Below are 20,488 nucleotides of genomic sequence, written 5' to 3' on the forward strand. Positions count from 1 at the left end.
GGGTAAAGCCCTGACTGTGGGGAGCAGGGACTTTCAGTCTTGGCAACTGAGTTTCACGGAGTATGAGTACCGGGAATGAGCTGCTATGCTTGTTGGCCTGACACTCAAATCAAGTAAGTGAAGATTGTGGGTTTTTTTCTAATAAAGAGTCAACTCCATCTTTGACCAGCATGCTTGTGTGACCGGCATGCTTGTAGAACTGAGCAGAGAGGGAAGAAACAGAAGTAGAATTAATTGGATCTGCCTGTCATCTGCTCCAGCTCCATTTGCTGTTGGGTACCCTGTCTTCTGCCCTACCAGCCCCAATGGATGTCAGGCAGTCACCAATGCCCTCTGATGATGCCCTCTGCTTGCCTGGATTGATAGGACATTTGTGTGTCTGTGTGTCTAGAAACTAGGTAACATTTACATTCATTGCTTTGCCTATGGACCTTCCCATACCTGGCATGTGGCCCTAGGAATGTTGCCCAGAAAGGACTGGGGCACCCTTGGTGTGAAGGAAGTTCCCTGCACCTTGCTAGGGTCTGGCCTGCCTACAAGAACCCATTTCAGTAATAGTGAGACTTCCAATAAAATTGATCCTTCTGTTCTGCACAGATGCAAAATACATTTACAGCATTCCTGTTCCTCTTTAGTATATATGTAGAAGTGGGGATTTTGGCATAGCTGGCTTCTCCTATCCTTGTATGACAAAATTCCCTCTTCTTTGCACATATGAATATGAGAGAGAACTGGGACAAAGCAGCATTGCAACTCTTTAACCACATCATCATTTTGCACTGTTTTTTCCTGGAAAAAGGTAAGTTTAATATCAAATACACCTTGGCAAAGTGAAACAAGGACTGTTATTGCAAGGGTTTCAACAGCAATTGTTGACAACAGTATGCATGTGCTCAAAACTAAAATGACAACAAGGGTACACAGAGAGCCACAATTCTACACACACCCACACCCACACACCCTCCCCGGAGACTCACTTTTGTTAATACACCTGCATTCCATGTGCCTGAGACAGAAGAGTTTGTCATACATTTTGGTTTGCCGTTTATAAAGTGCACAGTCACTGGTTTTGTGAGGTTTTCTAGGAGTCACAAAGAGACCCAGCAGTGGGTTTTCCCTGCATTGCATTGAGGTCACAGTCCACCAGAAAATTCTGCAGTCCCCGTAGCCAGAAGCATAACGTAGCAAAGTTTGCTTTGTGCAGTGCCACTTCAGAACTCAAGTGGCACCCAGCATTGTGTTATGTAAATATTCACCCTCCCAAAATAAACTTTGTACCTGTGGAAACCTTGCATTTTTCAGACAGGCTCCCAATCTAATCTCCCTGTGCTGGTTTCTTATGAGTAGGGAATTCTGATGTGGAGAAGCACTTCCATCATGTCATCTCACTACTCTTCATCAACTCCTCCATACTTAACTTATCCATACATACTTATCACATACATCATATACAGGGAATCTTTTTGGCCTGGTGGCCCCCTATAGGTCAGCTTTGACAGGTGGGCAGGGCAACCCCACCTGTGAACCACCTAATGTATTTCCCAAAGACACGTAGCATCAAATGAAAATTTTGTGTGATTTTTGATTATCCTTTGCATGTGCTTTTTTTACTTTTCAAAAACAGTTCATTATTTTCGGTGCATGCAAGTAAAACCACCTGATTTCTCATTTTGGCATTCTCCCTCCCAAAAGACGTTGAAGTGGTTCTTTCTCCTCACTGCCAATAAGACTTTGCCTCCCTGCTGTTATTACAGTCACATCATCAGAATAGGCCATGCATGTACAACCTGAGATTCAGTGTGCTGAATGCAGCCCACCTTCCATATGTGATGGCCTGCAAAGGTTCAATAGACTTGTTTTTGCTGCCTCTCTGGGGCCTCTACATACAGCAGGGGCCTCTGAGGTCTACATACATAGCAGAATAAGGTAGTCAAAGGAACAGAAAGGGCTATCATTTCAAAGGGGGTGGTGGGACCACAAATGCCAGTGCTCCCTTACATCAAAAAGCTATTTGGAGTCAGAAAAAAATAGCACAGCAAGGAGGGGTCTGGAACAGAACTTTTCTCCCTGCTGTGTTATGTTGCGGTGGAGTGAACTATGGGAGAGAAATAAAAAAATAGCATACACCCCCCACTTTCAGTCTTGAGTGTTATAGTCCATTCTGTCATCTCATTCTGCAGCACGTATAGTTTGAGACAACAGACTTGCTCAGCCCAGGGTAAGGAGACCAGCAGGCTGGATCCCTAATTCCTCATCCCTCTGTTGTTACAGCTGATTGGTAATTAACAGCAGCCTCCTTTGAAGATGTGCCTCCATAGCAGTTTGCTGTAACTAATGATCAGGGAGCCTCTTTGAAGTCTGTTTGGAGCAGGGAAGGGAACAGCCACCTGCAAGGCCACTTCCCCCAAGACTGTGCCCACCCGTCCATCAGCAGACGTCAGCTGATAGCTGATAGTCAGGAGGGCGGAGTTAAATCCTGAACCGGTGAGCAGCCAAATGGAGCAGGATTTAACTCCCACTCATCAGTTGATGAACAGGGTTAAATCCTGCTCAGTTTGGCAGGATTCCATGCAAACCCTTTCCTGATTCAGGGAGGGGTCTGCAAGGAAACCCCAAGAACACGAAAGACGACTTTGCCCTCTGTTTTAGCAGTGCCTTGCAAGGTGTTTTGAAGTCCTGACTTTGGGACTTCAAAGCACCTTGCACCTGATGCCATTGTGGCATCCTGTGATTGACAAGTGGGCAGCCGTCTGCTCCACACTTGATGTCACTTGTGGCCACAGGCTGGAGGATCTCTACTGCACGGCAGATCACAATCAATATCGGGTGAGCTCCATTGGCTTAGTGGCCCGTTCAGTAGTTCGGGCCTAGTTTTATCAATAAGAGGCATTTTAAGGAAAAAGTCACATGCTGTTAAACTGAGGGCTAGTTAGCTGGTAGTAAACCACAGTGTCTTATTTTGCAGCGTTGACCTAGTATTGCTTTGCAGAAAATGCATCCTGAGGCTTAAAAGCTTCTTCTTCCAAGTAGTTTAAATTCTTGCAGTTCTTTAGGCTTTAAACTCTGGTCCACACCTGGAGTTAGCTTGTAGGTCAGAGGGGAATCAGTGTAACCATTTCGATACAGGCAGACGCGACGACAGAATTCAAAAGTGCTGAACATGACTCCAAAATAAGGAACAATCTGTTTAGAAAGCAAGCAAACGAAAACACATAAATAGTCACGTACTTTCATTATCCAGGCTTCAAGCCTACTATGGGGGGAAAGCCTGAGCATGTTTATTAATCGAGAGGCAGTGTGGTGCAGTGGTTAGAATGGTGGACCATTAGAACTGAGAGACCTGGGTTCAAATCCCCACTCACTGGGTGACCGCAGGCCAGTCATCTTAGATCAGCCTAACCTACCTCATGGAGTTGTTGGGAATATAAAACAGGGAAGGAGAGAACCCTGAAAACCAGGTATTTAAATATACCCCTTTGAAGAAACCAGAGGCCTTTCTTCTGGGCATAGTTGACCAATCGGTGTTAAAGAAGGATAGAACTTTCTTTATGTATGCCACAACAGCAGCAAGAATACTTATCGCAAAATATTGGAAGACACAAGATCTACCCACTTTGGAAGAATGGCAGATGAAGGTGACGGACTACATGGAATTAGCGGAAATGACTGGCAGGATCCGAGATCAGGGAGAAGAGTCAGTGGAAGAAGACTGGAAGAAATTTAAAGACTACTTAAAGAGACATTGTAAAATTAATGAATGTTAGAACAATGTTGGATTGGAACTAAGTGGTTTCTAGCTGTAATGGGTTAAAGGAATATGAAAAAATGGGTTTATACAAGTAAAAATTCAAGATTGTAATAATTTAAAAATAAGATTTGGGTAGCGTAAAGAGGGAAAGAAATTGTTGAATTAATAATTTGATTTGGAATACAAAAAAGGGAGGTATGAGGAGGTCCGAGAAACAAGTTAATGAAAAATAATGTGATGGAAAGATTGACTGTTTTTAACAATTTTTATTTTGTATTTTGTATTTTTTCTTTTTTTTCTTCTTATTTTTTGTAATGTAAAAACCTTAATAAAAATTTTATTAAAAAAAAAGAGAACCCTGAAAACCACTCTGAGGTTATATAAAGATGGATCTACAAAGAATGGCAGCTTTAAAAAACTGCATGCAATCCTCAACTTCCATCAACACCTCATGGTTAAATCCTGGAAAAAGGAAAAAAGAATAAATTTCTAATTAGGAGCACAATAAATCAGACCTCCAGTGGTATTGAACAACAGGTGCTTTAGTACGTACCCTGAGTAAGTTAGCAGTGAGTCCATTCCAAAGGGCGAGAACCCCTTTTGTCTTCACCGTTTGCTTAAAACAGTCCACCATGCCTGCAAAATGGACATCAACCCCTCCGTGATGTGGGAGGCAAGGACTCTGAGCCTGCTCGGGAGAGAACACATCACCATTTTAAAGGAGGAAAATAAGTCCCTGTTGTTCTGAAACCCTTTCAGCAGAAGCCTAGCCATGTCTGCTTAGAAGTAAGTCCTAGTAAGGTTAGTGGGGAAGTGGGGTTATGGTTGCAGCCCAAGGTCACTTCCGGGTGCCCTACTTCATGAGCATTCGTCCGAATTTGATTGCACAAAGTTTGCAGGGAGGTTATGCGATGCATTGAACATTTGTTCTGATTTGTTTGAGCAGAGCAAAGCAAGTCTTATCCCACATTTTATCATCACTTCCTTCGTTGCAAAAAGGGAAGTGGGTTTGCTGTGCAAGAGCACCAGTATGGCTGCAGTTGCACAAGCTGCATTTGCTGGTATGTGACTGAATCCCACCCCAAAACAGTGATGGTTTTCAAGCGCCCTTAAGTCTGCACTCTGATGCATGTCTACTCAGAAGCAGGTTGTGCTGTTTTCCATGGGGCTTACACTTACTTAAGTGCATTTAAGAATGCAGCCTAGCAGCAAATATATATATATACAGAATATCTGCACAGAAGTCCCATTGAATTAAATGGGCCTTACACTTCCGCATTAAGTGCACAGAGGAGATTGTAATGGGCCTTACACTTCCGCATTAAGTGCACAGAGGAGATTGTAGTCTTAGTATTGCTGCTGCCTTACTTTATTGTAATAAACATAATATCCAGGCTTTTGAATTTCAGACTTGCACCAATACAAAGACAAGGAGAGGAGATATGCTCCATTCTGCACTGCTGTACTACCTGATCCTATTTGCCTAAACCATGGGTGGCAAACCCGCAGCTCTCCAAATGTTAAAAAGGTAAAGTGACCCCTGACCGTTAAGTCCAGTTGCGGACGACTCTGGGGTTGCAGTGCTCATCTTGCTTTACTGGCTGACGGAGCCAGCGTTTGTCCGCAGACAGCTTCTGGGTCATGTGGCCAGCATGACTAAGCCGCTTCTGGCGAACCAGAGCAGCGCACGGAAACACCGTTTACCTTCCCACCACAGCGATACCTATTTATCTACTTGCACTTTTTGGGGTGCTTTCAAACTGCTAGGTTGGCAGGAGCAGGGACTGAGCAACGGGAGCTCACCCCATCGCAGGGATTCGAACCGCCGACTTTCCGATCGGCAAGCCCTAGGCTCTGTGGTTTAGACCACAGTGCCACCCGTGTCCCTCCTCCAAATGTTACTGGACTCCAATTATCACAGATCATAGGAAGCTGCTGTATCAAACCACTGGTCCAAGTATTTCAGTCTTGTCTACACCAGAGGTGGGAAACTGGTGTCCTCCAGATGTTGTTGGACTACAACTCCCGGTGTCTCTGGCCATTAGACCTGCTGGCTAGGGCTGATGGGAGCTTGAGTCCATCAGCATCTGGGGGACTTTTGGTTCTCTGTCTCTGCACCTACTGGCATTCCTAGCTCTACCCAGAGATTTAACATGGGTCCCTTTATGTGCAAAGCATATGCTCTGTCACTGAGATATAGCCCTTCATGGGCTGTATTGGCTGCAGATGATGGGAGCTGGAGCCCAATGTTTGGAGGACCACAGGTTCCCACCCTTGGTCTAAATTACACAGACACATGAAAAATACACTGCCTAGCAATTCCATACTATTCACTTATAAATTCTTCTGCTAAGTGTGCTTAAAGTATACTTTTGTACACACCTTTTGTACACACACAAAAGTATACTTTTTTGTATACACCTTGCCAACAAAGGTCCGTATAGTTAAAGCTATGGCTTTCCCATTAGTGATGTATGGAAGTGAGAGCTGGACCATAAAGAAGGCTGATGGATGAAGAATTGATGCTTTTGAATTATGGTGCTGGAGGAGACTCTTGAGAGTCCCATGGACTGCAAGAAGATCAAACCTCTCCATTCTGAAGGAAATTAGCCCTGAGTGCTCACTGGAAAGACAGATCCTGAAGCTGAGGCTCCAGTACTTTGGCCACCTCATGAGAAGACTCCCTGGAAAAGACCCTTATGTGGGGAAAGATGGAGGGCACAAGGAGAAGGGGACGACAGTGGACGAGATGGTTGGACAGTGTTCTTGAAGCTACCAGCATGAGTTTGACCAAACTGCAGGAGGCAGTGGAAGACAGGAGTGCCTGGCGTGCTCTGGTCCAGGGGGTCACGAAGAGTCGAACACGACTAAACAACAACAACAACAACATACTTTTGTCATTCATTCGTTCATTCCTGCTAGTATTCTACGTGGAACAGCTACATTATCATGGAGTAATTCAAGACATGTTTGCTTTCAAGTCTCACTGATTTCAATGGAGAAAACACGTTAGGAAGCATGTTTAGAATTCCAGGTCTACAGCGCAATCCAATATGTGTCTGTTCAGGGATCCTCCAGATGACCTATTTATTTAGCTTGCACAAAGTTTATCCAGTGGTCAGGCTAGGTCCAGTCTTCATTGAGCATTTGCTCTGATTTATTTATGGGATGGGTTCTACAGCAATAAGCACTTGTCCTGTTTTGTTTGGAGGGTATTTACATGTCTTCCGTTCTTTCACACACTCTTAAATGCATTTCCCCATAACTTTCCTAACAGCAAAGTCTTTCTCTCTCTGTGTGTATATGTGTTTAAGTAGAATTGGACTGCAACTCCTATCAACCCCAGCCAGCATGGCCAAGAGCAAGGGATGATGGGAGTTGTAGTCCAGCAACATTTGGAGGATCATAGGTTAGCCACTTCTGCTTTAGTTATTTAATTAATTGCTTGCTTATACCACACTGGCAATACTCTTGGGACATATGTCTGTGCCCTGGCTCCAGTTTGGAAATCACTGCTCCAGCCACAGTGAAGGGAAACGACAACAAGTTCTGTGCTTCCAGCTAGGGAATTCTGCATCTCACTCTCTCTCTGGCCTAGTTCCCAGATAAATGTTATGCTAAGCAATGTCTGCAAGGCACTGTGTGAGATATCCGCCAAGACCTACAAGTTAAGCCATAAGGGCAGAACTCATTTCCTTTTCTCATTCTTCAGCATTAGAGAGAATTTGCAAGAAACTTTGAAAGTACAAAGATACTAGCGCTGCAGGTTCAGCTTGGAAACTGTTTTTCACGCATAGAGGAAACAAGTTCGTTTTCTTACAATGAATTAGGACTGGTTTAAACTCAAGAAGAAAGAGTCAACAGGATAAATCACACCACTTTGGACTGCAGGATAAAAACTTCTTGCAAACAGAATACCAGAACTGCAGATGAAATTCACAGATGTGTTGCATTTCTGCTTGCACGGCCTTAAAACAACAAAACGACAGCATTCAAAAGTAGCATCTTCAACTTGCAACCTAAGTAGTACAAGCAATTCAAACCCCTGCCTCATTACCATTTCCTTCTGTTGCATCTGCAGACCCAGCCTCAGTCCTGCAGATTTCTGTGCAGGAATGCTTGCAACCTACCTAGGTTATGTTTAAATTCACATGTTAACACTAGCACACCAGAGATTCAATTACCCAAACATATCTGGAGGGTTCACAAGGGGAAAGCATTCTCTATGCCCCATGTTCTGTGTTAAATCAGACCTTAGACAGCTTCTTAACAGTGATAAGCCTAAAATGATCCTCTCTGTCGGAGGGATGCCTTGTGATGATACATGAGATGCTTCCACGCTCATATTTTAAGTTCTTGGCTGCTTCACTTTGTTTACTGAAAGATGAGCCCTCCAGGACATGTTTCCGCTACAGAGAAGCACTCTTCAACTGGACAGAAGAGTTTTGATTGGATTTACTATCTGCTTTTTAATTGATTAACAGATTGCAATTTAATTTTTTTTTTTAAATCCCCTTCACCATGTCCCCTTGCTTCCAAAGCAAGGTTAAAATACCCCCCACTAATATCCTGTAAGTAAATAAAACAAAAATGCAACTAATACATGCACTAAATACACACACACACACACACAAGCCCAAACCCAAGAGATATAGAAATGAATTAAGAAATAAAGACACAGGTTTTTATGGATCTTTCCAAGGTACAAAAAAGTTGCCCTGCAAGAATTCTTTGAAATTATATTTTCATTGAGAAAGCCTAGGAGTGCAAATATGTGCCAGCCTTGCTAATAAGGGATTAGGAAAAGAAGTGGCGCAGAAGTACTCGGGGCGTTTATTTCACTTAATCTGAAATCTAAAATAAGAACACAGAATCCTTTCAAGGGCTAGGTTAACACGGCCGATTGAGGATATCTAAATACTTCCAGGCTGAATGAAGCCCAACTTCAAATCTTGCAGCCCTCAGTCGAAGCTTCAATGAAGCACTTGAGATTCTGTTTGTCTGGGGATGTGCTTATTCCTTTTGCCCAAAGGAAGGGCCTGGGAAACTGACACAGTTATATCCCTAGAGGGAAACAGTTTTGGAATCAGGCACGGTTTCTGCATTGGACTAGGTTGGGACAATAGGACTCTCTGCTGGTGGTGGATTAATTCAGGCTTCCAATGGGGGTTTGCTTACAATACATACACTAAAAGTTGATACTACTTCCTTTGCTGGTTGATACTAGGGTGTCCAGAAAGAACGGGACTTTTAATAGGAGGGGGATTTTGTACACCTGGTGAAATAGTGTTAAGTTGTGGGTTGACATAGCAGACGACACAGCGATTTCTCCAAAGCGGCTCTTTATTTTGTAAGCTGGAATCGAACTGACTGCAAACAGCTCAGCCGGCCTGCTTTTATAGGCAGCCGGCTGTCAACATTGTAGCAACAACAGCCCAGAGTTCCCGCCTAAAATAACTGATGTGGACCTGAGTGAAAACTATCTACAGACCTGAGTGAAAACTATATACAGTATCCCCCTGCTGGCCCAGGGTGAAACTTCACTACATAACAGATACTAGGGTGTCCAGAAAGAATGGGACTTTTAATAGGAGGGGGATTTTGTGCACCTGGTAAAATGATGTTTCCTACATAAAGGTGTAAGAGCACCTGTCTTCTTTTGCACCAGGCTACCCAAGGTGAGAACAAGGTCTGGGGTTGCCAGATATCAGAATCTGATCTAATGTTTCAGGATTCTGTTCTGAGGTTCCAATCCTTCTTCTGAGGATTTCTGTTTTTAGCTAGCGCAGCCAACTGGTAGACTTGTACTCCTCCCAAGAAATCATTCCTATAAACACTTATCAGGGAGAACACAGTGGGGCTTGCTTCTGAGTAGACATCTATAGGACTGTGCTATGAAAGTCACTGGAGCTAATGCTCAGTGCCAGATCTCGGGGTGGCGAATTCCATTATAGGAGGACCAGATACCAAAGTGGGCATATTTCCATATTCAGGGCATAAAGGGACCCAGCGGTCATCTAGCCTGATCCCAAATTTCAGCATATTCAGGGCAAAAAGGGACCAAGGGGTCATCTAGCCTGACCCCAAATTTCAGCATATTCAGGGCAAAAAGGGACCAAGGGGTCATCTAGCCTGACCCCAAATTTCAGCACATTCAGGACAAAAAGGGAGCCGGCGGTCATCTAGTCTGACCCCGAATTTCAGCTGTGAAATATCAGCATATTAGCAGCTGTGCATGACAGGGGATTTCAGCAGGTGTTGCTTTCCTCTTCAACTCAGCTTCTAAAGGTGCAGGAGCTCTGCCAAACAATTCCACAAGTTATACTTTCTCTGGCCTAGCCTGAGATTCCTTCTGACTCTCCTAAGCCTATCAGAAATCAGTTCCTTTCTGGGATCCCAACTTTGAGCTTTATGGAAACAGAAACAGAAATAAGGGACTAGAAAGGAAAATGACATGTAGTGCAATGCTATACGCATCTGCTTAGCATGTGGCTAAGTAACTGTGCACATGTACAGCTTGAACGTTGGGTACCCAGGCACACAAACTATACACTTGTTCAGTGCTTTCCTTCTAGGGAAAAAGGTACTCACCATGAAGTTCTTACAGTAAGTGCAACACTTTTAGCTAGTGCTTTTATTCTAGAAAAAGAGGTGCTGGTACTACGTACCCTTGAGTACCTCTGGGGGGAAAGCACAGCACTCACTGAATATTACATGTGAATAACTGTATGAGTGTATAGCTTGTTGAGGAGCCGACACCCCTGTTCCTAAAATAAACCAGGCCTATGAACTCAGTGGTTGTAGAATTTGCAAGGGAGGAGGAAAACTGGGGTGGAAGGGAGAATGGTATAAAGTGTTGTGGAGGAAGACATGGCTGGCTGACTTCAATAGTGAAGCAAAGCACTCCACACTGCAGCATTTTGTTACAGGACCCTCATGTCAGAGCTAACAGTTGCTGATCTCCATGAACCTGTTGAGCACCCTCTGAAATCTCTGTAAGGCAAGTGGCTTTCACTGCAGCCAACTCCATAAAAGTACAGTATGCATTGTGCGAAGAACAGCTTTCTTTTGTCTGTCATTAATCTAACGCCAAGCCAGTCCTACTGGGTAAATAAGATCTGTCTCGAGGCAACCAGTCCAGAAAGCTTCTGTAAAAGAGAAGTGTGTGTGTGTGTGTGTGTGTGTGTGTGTTTTCTGATATATCCTCTCAGGTTCTAGGTGCATCAAAAATGGATGATACAAGGCATAGGTGGGAACCTGTTCCAGCTAAGGGCCACATTCCCTTCTATATAACCCCCCAAGGGCCACATGCCAATAGTGGGCGGGGCCATAGGCAAATGTAGGTGGAGCAACAAGTGTGACTTTTAACTTTGTACACTAGGCTACTTTCTACACACATGCAGATTCCAGTTCCCTTCAGCTACAGCCAAGCATGATCAATAGTTCAAGATTAGGGTAGTTGTAATCCCAAAACTACATCTGAAGGGCACAAATTCTGCACCCCTGATTTAAAGGATTCCCTCCACATGTTTGGGTGCCTGGAATTGCCTACTTCCGTTATTGTAGATGATGATGATGATGATGATGATTATTATTATCACTATTATTATTTTATTGATCTATTTTGCGAACCGCTCTGGAACAGATATATTGAAGGGTAGCATATAAATCTTCTAAATAAATGAATAGATTACCCTTTCTTTTTATTTAAATTGCGACAATTAGAAACGGTCACGGTGGCATTGTAGAGGGACGGAGTAAGATCTTGGAGACCAGGGTCCAAATATTTGCTGGCCGTAAAGCTCACCTTGGGCCAGTTGCTATTTTTCTTTCAGTCTAGCCTACCTCACAAGGTTGTTATGCTGATGAAATGGGGGGTAGGAATGGGGAGGAGTCTTGCATGCTGTCCTTCGCTCATTTGAGAAAGGATGGAGGGGTGTAAATAATAAATAAATGAGTAATACTTAGCTGCTTCAGTCAATCATATATTTGCTTAAGAGTACTCCAGCTGCTTCAGACAATCATATGTTACATAGAATCATAGAATTGTTGTGTTGGAAGGTACCTCAAGGGTCATCGAGTCCAATCCCCTACAATGCAGGAATCCTGCCCACAGCTATCCCTGGGTGGGCTTGAACCACCAAACTTCTGGTTAACAGCAAGATGCACTTACCCATTGTGCATTTGCTTCAGTCGTATATCTGCTTAATAAAGCAAGTCTTTCCCCAATGCTTGAAGCCCCTCTGCATCTCCCTTCACTCAAAATGTAATTAAAACATGAAACCTTTAATTAACCATAGCTTTTATCCAAACCAAGAATCTATGGTTAGCAGCTTCAGTACATAAGAAACTAACTTCAAGCCACAATTTAAGATCTAGGCTTGATCCAAAGCCAGCAATTATATGGAACAGAGGAAGCTGCCTTGTACCGAGTCACAGCACTGGTCCACCTAGCTCAGTACTGTCAACACTACCGGCAGCAGCTCTCCACGGTTTCAAGCAGAAGTCTCCCCCAGGAACTACTGGGACCTTGTGCATAGAAAGCAGATCCTTTACCATTGAGCCATGGCCTTGGGAAACCACAGTTTCCCAGTCTGGACAAACTGGGCAACTATGGTTAATTGAAGGCTTCTTGGTTTGTTTGGTCACAGTGCAACAGAAGGATCTAAGGGTCTGTAAAAGGATCTTGCGAATGTTGCTCTTATGTAGAAAATTCTAAGCCTTTCACATTTGCTAGAATTGGAAAGCGTTATGAAAAGTCATTGTTGCTTTATGATTTAGTACTCTCTTGCTTCCCTCCCCTTTCTTTCTAAAATTCAGTAGCCTGTTAGCAAAAAGAAACCTACCCAGCATCTGCACTTTTTACTGTAAGCCACGAGGACCCATGCGCAAACATGCATACTATACCTTTTAGTTCGCTAATAGGTCAACCAGGAGCAAAGGGAAAGAGGGAGACAAAGGGATATAGTTAGGGTGAACAACAAAGATGCTGCAAATTTACATTTTTGTAAGGATGCTTTTAAAATGAAGAAAGAAGCAACTTAACACATATCTCAGTTCTATGCATATTTAGCGAGAAGTAACTCCCAGTTACTTCAACGGGTCTTAAGTGTGTGCAATATCCTAACTTAATAATAATAAAAAAGGTTTCTGCCTGGTAAATCCAGGCAGAAAGATCAGAGAGGAAATGTTGGAGGCTGCAGGAATCAGCCTGAGTGGGAAGTGTATTGTGGAGTAACATCACCATCTAGTGGCTCAAAATGACCTAACATTTCTCCTCTGCCAGCTATATAGCTAAGGGCAGAACTACATGTTACAAGGCAAATGTAGTAGACAAGGAAGGGCCATAACTCGGGCGTGGAGTATCTGCTTTGCATGCAGAAAGTTTCAGACTAAATACCTGGCATCCCCAGGTAGGGATACAAGAGGCACTGCCAGTCCGTGAGGACAATATTGAGCTAGATGCACCAATGGCAGTATTAAGAACCTCCTTGCTTTCCTATAACAAGCTTCCAAATCTATAAATTAATGTGCATTTAGAGAGCATCTGAAGGGGAAAACTGGTGGATGGAACAGGGTGTGCTTGATCCTCCCCTCCATTGCAGTGTCTCCCACAAGCCCTGCTTCCCAGGCTCTTTTTCATTGGATGCATGAAACAACACAGGTACTCAGGGGCAAGCAAACTGCAGCCTTCCAGATGCTGCTGTACTCCAGCTCCCATCAGCCCCACGCAGAATGGCCAATGGTAGGGGTGATAGGCACCACAGTCCAACAACACCCGGTGGGCTACAGGTTCTCCAACCTTGCTCTAAAGCAACAATTCCTTTGTGACAAAGGATGTCACATGGCAAATGTAAGGACTGGTACCATTCTAGTGCAATGGTGGTGGTCTGCTTTGCTCATTACTAGAACCCCAAGGCTCAACAGCTGGGCTACAGATACAAAATGGCGGTGCAACTCTCTGCTGTTGTCCATGAGCCGTAAAGGAGAAGGGACCCCTGACCATTAGGTCCAGTTGTGGCCGACTCTGGGGTTGCGGCGTTCATCTTGCTTTATTGGCCGAGGGAGCCGGCGTACAGCTTCTGGGTCATGTGGCCAGCATGACTAAGCCGCTTCTGGCGAACCAGAGCAGCGCACGGAAACGCCGTTTACCTTCCCGCCGGAGCGGTACCTATTTATCTACTTGCACTTTGACGTGCTTTCGAACTGCTAGGTTGGCAGGAGAAGGGACTGAGCACCCCGTCACGGGAGTGCTCACCCCGTCACGGGGATTCGAACTGCCGACCTTCTGATAGGTAAGTCGTAGGCTCTGTGGTTTAACCCACAGCGCCACCCACATCCCCTCCATGAGCCATACAGTTAGATAAACTGCATATACAAATACAAAACTACTTCTGACTTATTACAGACTAGGGATTCTATCACAAAGCTCTAAAATTAGTCTAAGGGCTGGCCAGTTAATACTCATGTTATTTATAGGCAAGGAACACTAAAGATGAGAGATAAGTGATTGACTAAAGGCAAGACACGACAGTGGCATGTGAGGGGTGTTTGCACTTGCAAATTTAAGGCACAGCAAGTTATGAACTATACGGTCTGATTCAAACATTTTTCTTAAGGCAAGCCTATCCAAACACATACATGTTGATGTGCTTTAAACTCTTTTAAAGTTTACAGCTGGTTTTAATTGCATTTTAGCTACTTGATTTTAACTGCTTTTATTGATATTTTTTCTTGTAAATCACTCAGAGCTTTTGTGCTAATCAAGTGGTAAAGAAATTGTTAAATAAATAGAGCCCCATTTTACAGCTAGGAAATCCTGAGACTCCGAGATAAAACCTGCCAGTTGGATCAGTCAAATCAGAAAACCTGAATGATCCCCTGCAAACAACTCAAAGGTCTACCAATACATCTACCTTCTAGTTCCAGAATCTAGCACATAGTGCTAAACATATGCACAGAGTCCCAGGTATGATTTTCCCTCCCGTCCTTTAAGCAGACAACACTGCAGCCCAGAAGAGGTGTGATCGCCTCATGAATGGGTCCCCTTGCTCCCAATACACCACAACCTTTCCGCTGCCTATGCCACTAGAGCGGAGGTTGCCAATGTAGTGCCCGTTGACCTTCATTGATGCCAACAGTATCCTCTCCCTCCCTCCAATGAAATTAGGTGTGAAAGAAGCGTTCTCCTGTAGTCCTCAGAACAGGTTGCAACATGTGCTTGGTTGTGGGGGTGTGGTGCCCACAAGAGCTTTTGCAAATGTGCCTACAGGCCCCCACCAAAGGTTGGCAACCCCTGAGCAAGAGGCTGGTGTGTTGCATACCCCAGTTCTAGAGGAATATGGTAGCCCTAAATTCCATACCTGCATTTTCCTCTTGACTGTTTCGAAAGGGAAAGAAAGTGACTGTGCAACACCAGCAGCCAGGCAACCATTCACAAAGTTCTGCACAGGAGTGAAGTGGATGCTGGGCTGACCCCAGATTTTATCCAGATGTGTGTAAACGAGGAAAGAGCCGATGGAAAACGGGATAGCACCTGTCATGAAAAGCAAGCAAGCAAAAGAGACTTGTGGAAGTTGTTAGGCGCTTACTGATACAACTTGCTATGCCGGTTCGGATCAAGAAACCACCTAGCTCAACATTCCATCTGCTAACACTGGCCAATCAGATGCCGCTGAGAAGTTTGCAACGCAGGGTGTGATGGGAATATCTTTCTCCTGCAATAATTTCTGCTTCCAGAAAATGGAAACAGAAGAAGTGTGTTTGCACCCAGGGGCTGCTTTTGGGGCTTCCCACAGTCATTTGGTTGGCCACAGTGAGAACAGAATGCTAGACTACATAAGACTTTGGTTTCATCCAGCAGGATTCTTTTGATGCTCTTTTGTAGCAGAAGTTGCTGATTAACATGTGCTTACTGTCCTGGAAATGTCACTAACTCCAAAGTCTGATTGCATTTCTGTTAAGGGTAAAACAGAAAAGCATTGTACTACAAAACGGCACAATGTAAGGTGCAAATATTCTTTTGGGATATATTTGGTTTTCTAAAACATTTGGACTATAAAAGCCGAAGTAGGTGAGGCGCCAAGGTCATCACTGGCAATTGAATGGGTCTTTAAAAAACCATATACAGTAGTACCTCCGGGTATGTAATCCTCTGGTTACATAAACTTCAGGATGCGAAAGCAGCAAACCCAAAAGTATTTGATTGGGTTTTGCCACACACGCATGCGCAGAAGCGGTCCTCAGGTTGTGGAAACCTCAGGATCCGTCCGGACTTCCGGAACGGATCCCGTCCGCAACCAGAGGTACCACTGTATAGCATCTGCTGTTGGGTCCAATCAGAATCTTTATTGCAGATTGTGTGCATTGCCTCTTTTTTCCTTGCTATATTTGGTCATGGGAAAATTTATGCCTCTCAATCATGATGCCCCATCTGCAAAATCAGAAGAATTGGATCTCCTCACATCGCTTTGGGGAGGATGAATGACTGAGAACGCAGTTAACAGCACATTGCCGATACACCAGTTTTGCAGGCAATAGACTGAAATCTGACACAAGCGATTAAAAAAAAGGGGGGGGGCTTGTCTTATTGCATTTCAAAATTTAATGCTGCCTTTTATTGTTTTATTGTTTTATTGCTCGAACTGACAGCTGTATTTTAACGTATTTTTGTTAGAAGCTGCCCAGAAAACAGGTGGCACAGAAAATACTGTAAGTTAAATAACTAAAAAGCACTGACTTTCAGTCACCATTCCAACCCCAATGTTATAGGAAAAAGAATGCAGTCTCACGATACCTAATACTGACAGTGAAACACCACGATAAAGTGCAGTGACGCCTTCTTGATGATAAATCATGTACAAAGCATGCAGAATTCCTTTGTAGGAGGGTTCCAACCGGTTCTGTACAATGAGACGGGTTTTGACGACTTCGGTTGGGTATGTTGCAACAGCAGCCACCATGCCAGCCAAACTTCCAGCCATGATCGAACCCCACTGGGAGATGTGGCCCAAATCATCCACAAACAGCAAGACAAACCTAGTATGATATATGGGGGTGAGGATATCACAAGTCAGATACACAACATAGATAAAGTCAGTGATTCATTTGTAACACTAAATCATGGTTTGTTTAAGCCACTGTTTAACAAACCATGAGTTAACCAAAGAAACCATGACCCCCCCCCTCATTTGTTTCATTTTTGACCCCCCATGACCCCCCCCCCTCATTTGTTTCATTTTTTCAGTGGCTCTTGCCTTGTACCTTTGTAGTTTGGCCACCCCACCCCAGACAATAATCAAAAAGGCCTTCTGCGAACTTTCCATTCAATGCAAGTTTCAGTTCTCTTCCAACACAAAAATGGCAGGCCTACTACGCATGTGTGAAGTCTGGCTATAGAAGGCAACCCCCCCCCCCCCCCGCTGCCTAAGATTATCTAAAACAGGTTTAATTTATTTCTGTCTTTCTTTTAAAAGAAATCAGACTTGATTTACAGCTTCAGCACCACTCCCCCCGGGAAGCTACATCTAGCTCCCACCACTGGGGGAAATATAGAAAACCTTCATCTTATTCAAAACCAAAGGGGAAATATAAGTTCTGTTTTTGGGCACAGAATACAGCTTATAATGAAAGTCTGTATATTGCACAGGGCAAGAACCAGTTTTGGAACCCACTTTCTGCATGGAAAATACATTTTGTGGACAGTTAATCATATTTTATCTTTTAGGTTTCAGAGTGAGACAGTTAAAAAACAAACACCTCCAGAAAGTGTAGCTACACTGTTCCACACACCTTCCTAGAGACAGGGAGGAAATTCGACATCAGCTGGACCGTTCAAAGCGCCCTTTAACTACCAGTATTCCTCTGTCTCTTCAGTCCACCCCTCTGATTGGTTAATACTATATAGATTTTTTTTATTTTTGAAGTCATTCTTACTCGGACCTCCGTGCATCTTTACGCGGAAGTCTCACTGTGTTCAACAGAGCTTAGTCGTAGTTAGGTGAAAATAAGACTGAAGTTTACTGGAGTCCCCTCCCCTCCCATGAGCCTGTAGAAATGGAAAAATGCTGGGCAGCCACAACGAGCTGCAGGAATTATTAACCCTTGGAGAGCCGTGTCCTCGCGCCACGCCATTGCTTTGGTATCAACTGGTTGGGTCCGAAAGCCGAGGGGGGTTCTCGCCCTGGCTTACCTGCGGTAAGAGGCCAGTTGTAGGGCACTGTAGGGAAAGAGGCGCAAACAGGCGGTGAGGTTGCCCTTCCAGAGGGCCCCAATGCCTTCGGCCTTGCATAAGCTGCGCCCCGTCTCCCAGAGCCCTCGCCGCGAGTGGTGAGTGCCAACTTGGGCCAAGACGGTGAAAACTTCCAGAGGCGCCGTCAGGCTGTGGCTCAGCGCCCCGGCCAGCCCGGCGCAGCTGAGCCGCTGCAGAGCGGTGAGCCGACTGTCCCGCTTCCAGGTCGCCATGCCGCCCGGGCGGCGGCTGCACCATGCCCGCTGCGGGCCGGGCAACTAGCGAGGAGGACGCATAGCGACGCATACCCGGCAGTCCAGCCCCTATGTGCGCTACGCAAGGCCGTCGCGGGGCGGTGCCAACTTGGTCTGGAGACGGGAAAGGGAGGGAGAGCTGACCCTTTGAAGCTGGAGAGGGGTCGAGGCAGGTGACTGATGCCCGATTGTCCGTGCCTAGGAGCCCGGAGCGCGCGTGGCTCGGGGAGTTTAGTTCTAGCGCCAGGGCTGTCTTAAGCATATCCGGCGCTATGGTGCAAAGATCCCTCCTGCGCCCCCCCCTTTTCCCAGAGTTGTCAACGGGGGGGGGGGGGGCAAAGTTGCTGACCTTTTTTAAGGGAGCTGACACCACGCTTACACATTATCTCTGCTTGGGAAAAGAAAACAGGAAACATAAACAACCTTTTTTTAGTTATTCATTTATTAACTATGCACCTATATACACACTTATATAGTCTCAGATGCATGTGGGCCAGCCAAAATCTGACAAGTCTTAAATTGTCCAAGCAAAATGGCATAGCTTAACCTGGCACCAAAATGAGAGAGAAAATGCTGAACTTAGATATACCTCAGTCAGTAAAGCACGAGACTCTTAATCTCTGGGTTGTGGTTTCAGGCCCCATGTTGGGCAAAAGTTTCCTGCATTGCAGGGGGTTGGACTAGATGACCCTGGTGGTTCCCTTCCAACTCTGTGAATGGTTCTGTTATTCTGTTGTAACTGAAGGCCTGTTCATGTCAGCATCGCCCTTGAGCTAGTGCCACCAACTGGACTCATCCATTTCAGCCCGGACTGGGCTAGGCGAGCTGGGTAGCACTTCCAGAGACCACTTTCTGGACAGGAACAGGTCAAAGTGCTGTGGACTCACAGCTTAGAGTTGTGAGCACCAGATTCACTTCCACAAGAAGACAGTCGTCGCACAGCAGAGTACAGCAGAGTATAGTAAAAAGGTAAAGGTACCCCTGCCCGTACGGGCCAGTCTTGACAGACTCTGGGGTTGTGCGCCCATCTCACTTAAGAGGCCAGGGGCCAGCGCTGTCCGGAGACACTTCCGGGTCACGTGGCCAGCGTGACATCGCTGCTCTGGCGAGCCAGAGCCGCACACGGAAACGCCGTTTACCTTCCCGCTGGTAAGCGGTCCCTATTTATCTACTTGCACCCGGAGGTGCTTTCGAACTGCTAGGTTGGCAGGCGCTGGGACCGAGCAGCGGGAGCGCACCCCGCCGCAGGGATTCGAACTGCCGACCTTTCGATCGGCAAGCCCTAGGCGCTGAGGCTTTAACCCACAGCGCCACCTGCGTCCCACACAGCAGAGTATAGCAGAGCATAAACGACTCGGAGAGCAGCTCTGTAGAATGTCTTCTTTATTCTATCTACAACTATAATACACAACTATATACAGAGCTAAATGAGGTCTAAACTGAAAATGCTGAACTGCACTGAGTGCCTGCAGCTGCTCTTAGCAGCAATCTTATCTATACAAACGATCTCTAACACTCAGTCTCTCCCCCCCCCCCCCACTGAGTGACTGACTCTTTGATGTTAGGCTGGAGTGGAATAAGTAGAGAGCAGAACACAGCCCCCTCCTCTCTGGAAAATCACCAGACTCAACAGGAGATTCTTGGATATGGGAGGGGTGAAATCTCCTCAGTTCACAGGGAAGATGGAGCAAATGTGTTTTAATAATAATAATAATAATAATAATAACAATAATAAATTTTATTTATATCCTGCCCTCCCCAGCCGAAGCCGGGCTCAGGGCGGCTAACAACAATAAAACAGTACAGTGGTGCCTCGCAAGACGAAAAGAATCCATACCACGAGTCTCTTCTTCTAGCGGTTTTTTCGTCTTGCGAAGCAAGCTCATTAGCGGCTTAGCGGGTTAGCGCTATTAGCGGCTTTTAGCGGCTTAGCGGATAAGTGGATAAACGGCTTAGCGGCTTAGAAAAAGGGGGGGGGGAAGTCGGAAAAACTCGCAAGACATTTTCGTCTTGCGAAGCAAGCCCATAGGAAAATTTGTCTTGCGAAGCACCTCCAAAACGGAAAACCGTTTCGTCTAGCGGGTTTTTCGTCTTGCGAGGCATTCGTCTTGCGGGGCACCACTGTACAAAAGTACAGCACTAATAATAATAAATTTTATTTATATCCCGCCCTCCCCAGCCAAAGCCGGGCTCAGGGCGGCTAACAACAATAAAACAGTACAAAAGTACTGTGAGAGATGCTTGTGCTGTGATTCC

The 20,488-nt window shown here is 45.2% G+C and overlaps 1 protein-coding gene across 1 annotated transcript; it reads right to left on the bottom strand.

Annotated features, from left to right (window-relative positions):
* Positions 1–782: 782 nt before the first annotated feature.
* SLC25A43 (solute carrier family 25 member 43) lies at positions 783–18,249 on the bottom strand. The gene is made up of 5 exons (XM_079962891.1): positions 17,940–18,249; positions 16,545–16,786; positions 15,112–15,284; positions 4,302–4,436; positions 783–3,183 (listed from the first exon to the last, which is right to left on the bottom strand). Exons 1-5 carry the CDS (start codon positions 18,209–18,211, stop codon positions 3,007–3,009), a joined length of 999 nt encoding a protein of 332 aa, XP_079819017.1. The 5' UTR covers positions 18,212–18,249; the 3' UTR covers positions 783–3,006.
* Between the last annotated feature and the right edge of the window lie 2,239 nt (positions 18,250–20,488).

This window comes from Podarcis cretensis (assembly GCF_951804945.1).
Source record: "Podarcis cretensis genome assembly, chromosome: Z".
In the NCBI taxonomy this organism is placed as follows: Eukaryota; Metazoa; Chordata; class Lepidosauria; order Squamata; family Lacertidae; genus Podarcis; species Podarcis cretensis.